We start from the raw sequence: 9,034 nt of genomic DNA, 5'->3' as shown, positions 1-9,034 counted from the left end.
CTCACCAGAGCAGAGTAGAGGGGCAGAATCACCTCCCTCGACCTCCTGGCCACACTTCTCCTGATGCAGCCCAGGAGACAGTTGGCCTTCTGGGCTGCCAGCGCACATTGCAGGCTCATGTCCAGCTTTTCATCCACCAGTACCCCTAAGTCCCTCTCGGCAGGGCTGCTCTCAATCCTTTCATCCCCCAGCCTGTGTTGATCCTGGGGGTTGCCCCAACCCAGGTGCTTGACCTTGCACTTGGCCTTGTTGAACCTCATGAAGTTCACACAGGCCCACCTCTCCAACTTGTCCAGGTCTCTTTGGATGACATCCCATCCTTCTGGCATGTCAAGTGCACCACTCAGCTTGGTGTCATCTCCAAACTTGCTGAGGGTCCACTCAATCTTGCTGTCTTTGTCATTGATTAATATATTAAACAGAACTGGTCCCAGTATGGACCCCTGAGGGACACCACTTGTCACTGGTCTCCATCTGGACATGGAGCTGTTGACCGCTACCCTCTGGATGTGGCCATCCAACCAATTTCTTATCCACCAAACAGTCCTTCTGGAGATGGAGTCTGTTTTGCATGACCAAACCTGACTAAATGTCTTCTGCTTGAATTTCTGGGATCAAAATAGAATTATTTAGCTCATGCAGTGTTTCCACTCCTGCAGTTTCTGAGACCTATCTCAGGACTGAGGGCATCCTTCATGGCAGCAGGGAACACAACTCACATTGCACCTGAGCTAAATGCCAACCAGGATAGCTCCAGGACAGCCGCAAGGGTCATCACATCAACATAGCACAATAATCACATATAACCCAGGTAATTATTTTAGATGCAGAACCCCTCTAGCATGGCCACGCTTCCTTCAAGACCTGAGCTGCCTGAATCATGCAGGTGTGTTCACCTACCAATAGCTTGAGGCTTTCCAACAACATGCTGATGCGGCACTTTGGACACGCGCACAGCTGCTTTCTCCTGAATGGATTCCAATTTTCTTAGTCCCCATCAGGGATGGCTCTCCAGCGTTGAGTCCTGGTGGGATGTCACACCTTGTGCTCCCTCACACAGAACGTCTCACACAGCAGAAGGAGGAGGCTGCACCAACGCTGCCTGTGATGAACGGTTCCTGGCCCAGGCTAACCTTTGGGTCATGCAAGGGAATCGTCTGGGAGATTGCAAACAGTCACAGGCCAGAACTGTACTGGGGAGTGTGCTACTGGCCTTATGGTACGGATGGTTACACATCAGCTCCTCTGCTCTGGGCCTGGCAATGTTGCAATTCTAGTAGAGATGTAGCCATAGTTAACGTAGTTTTGAAGGAATTGAACCTGGGCTAAATAATTTTGACTGTGAGCAGGACTTATTATTCCAGTATTGGAGCTGGATCATGCAGCTTTCTGTCAGTTCAGAACAAGCTCAACTGTGCTTGCAAAATAACGTGCAATTGCATCATAACCCAGAGCATTATATAATCAGATCCTCATGCTATAGGAAACAACGTGTTCCAGAAGTTCCTGGAGTTTGTGCAGTAGTGGAACAAAAGTGCAATGCTTTGTTTGTAAATCACAGAATTTTTCATAATGTACATTTAGGCATTTAGGCTAACTGAACCAAGAAAATGCTGCTGATGATCAAAATCTCTCTGATGTCCATAGGTGTGTTTCTACAGGCTAAGTCCACCTGTAAACCATATTCCAGATTATTAGTGATTCATGACACTTAACATGGACATGCCAAGGGGTAATGGTTTTAAACTAAACCAGGGTAGGTTTAGACTAGATATAAGGAAGAAGTTCTTTACAATGAGGGTGGTGAAACACTGGAACAGGTTGCCCAGGGAGGCAGTGGAGGCCCCATCCCTGGAAACATTCAAGGCCAGGTTGGACGGGGCTCTGAGCAGCCTGATCTAGTTAGCGGTGTCCCTGCTCCTGCAGGGGGGTTGGACTAGATGACCTCTAGGGGTCCCTTCCAACCCAAAGCATTCTATGATTCTATGCAATTGCAACATTTAATTAGATGCTCTACTCAAATGGTTTTGTGTTAGAAGACCATAACTGTATCTTGCCTGTCTTCTCCTTTGACCTGTTTCATAGGTTTATCTACAGTCCTTGCCGTGGTCCCAAATACTTTCTCCCACTGCAATTAGTCAGACACCTCCTTCCACTACAGTCTGTAGCTGAAAATGCTCCTGCCTGGCATCCTGGAGGTCCAGTCCTTCCAAGACTGTAAGCCTGACAGAAAACAACTACCATGATATGCAGGAATATGTCATCCCATGACCTGAGCAGTAGATATGGCAGCACTGAAGAATGTGCAAGAAGAAAGTTTGGTCCCAATGTGATAGTAAGGTTAAGTTACCTGCCCGAGCCCTTCTGTGAGAATTGTTCAGCTTGGTTGCCTTTCCGTCTCCCCTCCTTTGTCTTTCTGACTGACATTTCATTGAAAATATTAAAAATATACACTGTTGTATTGGGTGTCAGTGCCAAGGTTTTGGCAGTGGTGGGGCTGCAGGGGCAGCCTCTGTGAGGAGAGGTCAGGGCTGCCCAGTGCCAGAGACAGCAAGTTCCTGCTGCCGCTACAACCGACCTGGCATATACCCAGCTGACAACGACCCACAGACTCTGTGTTCACAGGTGTGCACCACCATCTTCAGATTACTCTCAAGGAGTGGAAAAAAGTAAAATGGTAAAGTCTGCAGTGAAACTGGGGATTGACCAGAAACAAAAGTGGCAACACGTTTCTCTATTTCTCATTCTAAAAGGCATGGAAGGTCTCCTCAGCTGAGCTCAACAGTCAAAAAGCCAAAGACTGCTCTGGCTTGGCACATTAGCATTGCAATGTGGTATCCAAGTTCTTTAGCCACATAAGCCATCTGTTCTTTCCCTTTCTGTCCCTACCTGCAGCAGGGGAAATCTTTTTCCCCTTTCTGTCCTGCGGCTAAGAGAGAACTGCAGCATAGGAAAGACTTGCAGAAATAATACAGGTGGCATCCACTTCCCTCTCGCGCTCTTTTCCACCCTCTGGAAGGATCAGGCCCCAGAGCTTACTGTGTCTTTTTTTCTTTGGTGAGCTCCTCAGGGTGTGCCATAGACCACACTGAACGTGCTCTGCTTATACCACCACGCGGAAGCCGTTGCAGTCCTAGACTGAGTGCTGCACCAGCATCATGGGAAACAGCAGTTCATTAGCTGTACCCTAAAACCCACAAGATCACATTCCTGCAACTGTGCCATTAAAGAAGTATTTCTGACCACTTGCAGAGACATCTTACGATGTTTTTAGAACCTGAAAAGAACATTTCATGAAGATATGAAGAGAACTTTCCAGTGCCACCAGTCAGGAAACAGTCTAAGCACCAACACAGAATGAGCACCGGCAATTTTAGAAGACTGAATCATTGCATTTCAAAGTGTAATAACCAAAGTGTAACTATTAAATCAAACTCGCACCAATGTTTTAAAAACAAGTCCTTGCCACCCCAGCGTACTACTTTTGCAAGTATTTATTAGGAAATTCTGAACACTCAACTAGTATTTTTATCTCCAAAAAGTGATGTAAATCAGGGTTCCCCTGTTCCCATTTAACATGTCACAATGACTTCAGATCAAACTTGCTTCAGTTCATAAGCAAAATGATTTCTGTAACTAACATCTTAGCACATACTCAACCCAGGCTGTAGAAAGCCACCTCTGTGTAGTCAGTGCCACAATCCCCAGCAGAAGCTGCAATCTAATTAGCAGTTCTGAACAAGCTAGATTGAAATCCTGCCCACTCCGACCATTCAAAATAAAAAACTCCTCATCTTTGTGATTGCAAAAATACCTAGGGAATTGCCAAGAGACTGCAAAATAGCCCTAGCTCAGCTACAGATAGACTAAAATGAAGATGTTTTCTTCAGTAGTGGTATCCAGTGCTTTGCTGAATCAGGGCCTTAAAGATGACTGAGGCCATATCTAACAGTTTCAGAATTTCAGTTCACAGGCCTTAAACTTAAGTTCTGGCTTTGGATGAGGGATATGGGACTTTCAGCCTTATAACATTGCTTTGAGGTATTTTGCACTGAAAGGTGAAATTTTAGAGCCTGCTGTGCTTTCCTGTTCTCGTTGGACACATCTCTGAAAGGAAAAGCTTTATGCACATGATGTGGTTTGCAATGAGTGTGAATACCAGTGTAGCTTTTTTTATGTCTGAGTAACATAACCTCAGCAGTATTTGTTAAAAAATCAATTATAAAAGACACTGCAACTTCAAATCCACGTTTTTAATGTAAGATACCATATATCCAAAGTATTTCACAAAGATTTTATCAAAATCCACTACAAAAATTGTCATGGATGAATGTTTTGCTGCTAAAACTTTTAAAAGGAGAAAAAGTTACGAGTGGACCATATGCTATTCTGGAAGCAAATCCTCTCCTAGTTCTTCATCAGCAAAGTCATCTTCCTCAGGTCTTTTTCTTGCTGCAGTTTTTGGTCTTTCTGCTTGTGGGCCAAGTGGATCTATGTAGGAGGCATCTAGAGTTTAAATAAATACATTTGAAACAGTTACTCGCAAGTCATTTTAGCTTTGTTTCAAACATATACAATCAAACACAAGAGTGGGCTTTAGCATTACACATCTGTAAGGTGTCTTTGAAATGCAGACCAGAAAGAGCGTAAGAACACTGAAGAACAAGATACTACACTCGGGAAGTCAGGCATGGCCCAAGAGCACAGTACCGGAGTGCTAGTGATAGAAGCTTTTTTTTTTTTTTCTTATTTTTTAAATAATTTTATTTTACTACAGTCATTAAGTGAGAAAAATACTTCAGAAAAGTGCATGGAACAGGAAGACTGATGAGTTTGTTAGAGGAAGGGCATTTTAGGAAGTACCACATTCCACATGGATTTGGGACTTAAAACCCCTTTAAAAATTCAATCTTCATCAAGAGCTTATGACTGCAGAAGCACAAGAACTGATTAAAGGATACAGCAGATATTGAAAGTGATAAAAATTTACATGGGCTGCCTTTCTTAATATCTACAATTATTTTATAGTGAGCTCTGAACAATGAAGCTAAAGCCACTCTTCACATTTATTTCATGGGGAAAACGTGTTCCTAATTGTCTAATTATACATTTTTAACTTATTTTTTTCCATCTCCTCTCTCTTTGAAGGCCAGGAAAGTAAGAAAGTACAAGATGCCCACTTGCCTATTTCTTTACTGCTGCTACTTTCATAGGGTTCACTTGTTCCAGGCAAAGCTTTTAGTTTGGCACTCAGTCTTTCCCCTTTGGAACCACCAGTATCTGCAGAAAAAAAATAGTTGAAGACAAATAACATGCTGCTATGTTCTGTGAAATCATGATAAAACAACAACATAAATTCAGCTACTATCTGTCAAACAAGATTTGGATGAAACCATCTTTTCATGATGGATACAGTACTCATTTGTAGTAGTGGTCGTTAAAACACAATGGACACTGTGTCCACATGCATGCGTTTTCTTTTTTTTTTTAAATATATCCAGTCTTATTTACTTTGGAGTAAACACATTAAAATATTTGCTGACATTTCAGTTGCTTATAAATTACAGTCACATTTTGGAGTTAAAATAAGCATGACAAATATAAACATTGTCACAATGTATATGGACATTTCATATGTCTGTGTGCTTACTAATATATTAGTATGATCCACCTGTTGAATGCTCTCAAGGTTAAATACAACACTAGGTTTGCTTTGAATTAGAAGAATATATTTGGCCTGTGCTGCCTGCGCGGCAGGCAGGCACAGTTCATGTATACCATACAGACCACAGACCATCCTGGCCATGCATCTCGCTGTAAACACTGTGCTGGCAGCTCAGTTTGCAGCGGGGCCCCAAGGAATGTGTCAGCTCTGAGGGCTGCCTCGTGCCCAGACAACGTCAGATTAACATTCTCTTGCCACAGCAGTATTCCAGACACTTTAAACATTCTGTTCACCTCTGAATCTCTTTTTCACATTCATGGCAAGCTTTCAATCTCGTCTGCTACAACAAATTTTTATGCATTTTTTTTTTTCTCCTAGGAGAAAACGTTTCGTGTTTGGCTTGGTATATTTACAAGGCAGGACATGCCATGCTGCCAAATACAAACATGCTCATTTACAACATGAAACAATGCTGTTATTAAAAGTCCTCCATCTCTAAGGAGGAAAAATGGGTTTCATTCAGAAAACATTAATTACAAAGTCCAGACTTGGCGACACATTTCCATTGTCTTATTTACTATAAATGTTCTTTTTATAAATATTGTTACTATTAAAAAAAAAATCCACAAAGATGACAAACCTTTATTTTTCTAGAAATACTACTGCAGACTTCAGTTTATTCAGCCCTGAACTGGAAGACAATGCCTCTGCTCCAAGAAAGATCTAATACATAGAGTCACATGTCAAACAGTTAATGTGTTTACAAGGCACAGATTACTGTTGAAACTTCAAAGCAAGGAAAATCTATTCTAATGTACATCGACCGCCCTTGGATCAATTCTCATTGGCAGGTTCCATGGAAGAAGTAAATGCTTAATGAATGATTTGAAGAAACTGAAAGAAATCAATGGGTTTGATTGGGGGTGCTCAACCAAAGGGCTGTGAAATTGCAAAAGGGTCACCTCTTGATTTCAGTGGGCTTTGGACAGGCCTGCACAACAAGGAGGCGAGTGCTGAGCTTCAAAGATGGTGTGGATGAAAACATTTTGAAGACAGTTTAGAGGAAAATACAAAATGTTTTAACAGGGAAAGAAAGAGTAGGATAGGAGTAGGCACAGACTCTTGTGCAATGGAAAACAAGTGATTTACAAAATAATGAAGTTGGAAGAAGCAGTAAGGAGATGCAAAGACAGGAACAATACAGCAGAAACTGCACCAGGGGAAGACTGAACTAGTCAAAGAAAATCCATAGGTTTAATTGGTTGGTTCCAGAAAGGAAGAACTGAATGTAATGAAAATAAGAGAGGAAGATGGCATATCAAAGGTTTTCAACTGTCAAGTAGGAAAACACCTGGTAGTATCACTAAACCCCACAGGAAGGTGAAAGATTTTATATTAACTAAGAAAAAAAAAAAAGAACGGTAGACAAACCAAAATCGCTGATATAAATATAATACCCACAAGTTAACCGTACATCTTACTGCCTTAAAACAAACAACTGATAACAGAAGCTTTCTTGGACATCCTAGGACCCTTAAGTTACAGTAGGGCTATACCCAAGAAGGGAATGAAGCAGTAAGTCCAAAATTTGAAGCTGAATTTTCCCCCTTTTCTCTCCCCATCTAGTGGATTGTCCAACCTTTGAAGTATCTAAACCTCACCAACTGCCCACCCAGCACAGCTCTGAAGTTCCTTAAGCACCCATTGCTATGACTGAGTTGCCCAAAATGGCCACCCTGAGCAGCAAGATGCCTGCAGGGTATTCAGCATGTGACCCTGGTGCCTAAGCTCCCCTTTCTGTTTATAAGCCAATACAGTAAATGGAATTGTGAGTGCTATTACAGTGACCAAATGTAGCTTTTTAGGCTTCAGACTTGATTCAGTTGTCCAACCACATTATTTACTACATTTAATGAACTGAACGAACTCACCAAAGGGTTAGATTAATGCTAGAAGTAGTGCAAGGGAAGCAGCAAGACCATATGACCAGGAGTGGGAAAGAAAAGAAGTGCTGAGCGGGGCTGGACTGTTCCTTCCAAAAGCAGCAAGTTACTTGATCAGTACATCCTACTGTGACTAAATGCACCCTGGAAAAAACTAGGAAGAGTAAGTGTCTATGGGAACAGTGTGCTCTTAACACTTAAGTAGTAAGAACCTTAGGTGCTTAGGATGCCTTACCAGATTAGATTAAAGGTCTATCTAAATTGGCTTATTGCCCATACAAAAGAACAAGAAGCAGCTTGGGGAAGAGCATCATAAGAAGAGTAAGCATATACAGTAGCTCTCCAAGAGTAATTTCCTAGCCTCCAACAATTTGTAAATCAAGCACGTGTTTGGGGGAAGGGGGCGGCTCTTCATATTTAATAATGGATTGATTGATTTGTTCTCCAAGAACTTGTTCAGTCTTCCCTTGAGCCCCTGTGAAATTTTCACATCCATAACAACCTGAGGTAAGGATTTCCACCTTTCATTTAGTCTGAACCTACCAGTCTAGCCCCATCTCACCACAGAAAGAAGCACCCTGCCCTTTCTGCCCTGCATCACATTCCCCTCCACATGCTGTCAAGTGGTAGCAGGCTGTGCTGGAGCAGGTTACTGATGCATTTAAAACTGACCTAATGAAAAATTCTCAAGTGGATCATCACAGTAACACAGCTCAGCTTACATCTATACAACCATTATATCTACAGCAAGAGTGAAGTTAACATCTCTTCTGGTAGCAGCTCACAGTTCATTCAAATTAAGCTAATATACAAAACCACATCAAGTCTCCATGGACTGCACTATGCTCTGAGCATACCTAAAAAGTGGAAAAGCAGCATCTTTCATTTTAAAGCATATCTGGAAAAGAATAAGAGCTGTTTGACACCATCTACCTTACACGGAGATGTCAGCAGCTCAGGAAGCAGGAGGTCTGGCTTCAGTGCCTTGCTTCACCTGAGGGCGTTCTAACCCACAGCTCCATCTTTCAGGAGGAATGCCCTACTTGTTGAGGCTTTTCTTGACGCCCATGGCGGATACAGGGTTTGGCTGCCAATATGGCAGCTATTAAAAATTCTGCTGACCATATAACATGATTTTCTGGAAGTTTAAATCTTATCTTGAAATTACTTTTTATAGTTCTATTTGCAGATAAATCATCTACATGATTTTATTCAGTATACATACATCATCTGGCCAAAGATTTTATACACATTCCAGCTTTTGGATTATGGGAAAGAAACTAACTTTCTCTAAAGTAATAGATAGAAAAAAACCTGAAGGTAACCTTGGGACAAAGGATAATAAAAATCTGGATGAAAGGTTGCAGAGTTTTTTTTCTACTAATCGTACAGCTCTGAGTGTTAACATCTGTCTGATTGCACTTGC

The 9,034-nt window shown here is 42.0% G+C and overlaps 1 protein-coding gene across 1 annotated transcript in view; it reads right to left on the bottom strand.

The window, feature by feature from the left end:
• Positions 1–4,384: 4,384 nt before the first annotated feature.
• IFT88 (intraflagellar transport 88) overlaps positions 4,385–9,034 on the bottom strand; it is a 48,782-nt gene continuing 44,132 nt past the window's right edge. Inside the window, exons 26-27 of the mRNA XM_035903779.1 lie at positions 5,185–5,280; positions 4,385–4,506 (exon numbers count right to left, since the gene is read on the bottom strand). Of these exons, the coding sequence (XP_035759672.1) occupies positions 4,385–4,506; positions 5,185–5,280 (218 nt within the window). The remainder of the gene's footprint in view (positions 4,507–5,184; positions 5,281–9,034) is intronic.

Source organism: Egretta garzetta, unplaced genomic scaffold (assembly GCF_000687185.1).
Source record: "Egretta garzetta isolate BGI_Z169 unplaced genomic scaffold, ASM68718v1 scaffold401, whole genome shotgun sequence".
In the NCBI taxonomy this organism is placed as follows: domain Eukaryota; kingdom Metazoa; phylum Chordata; class Aves; order Pelecaniformes; family Ardeidae; genus Egretta; species Egretta garzetta.
This window is presented reverse-complemented; position numbering and strand designations above follow the sequence as displayed.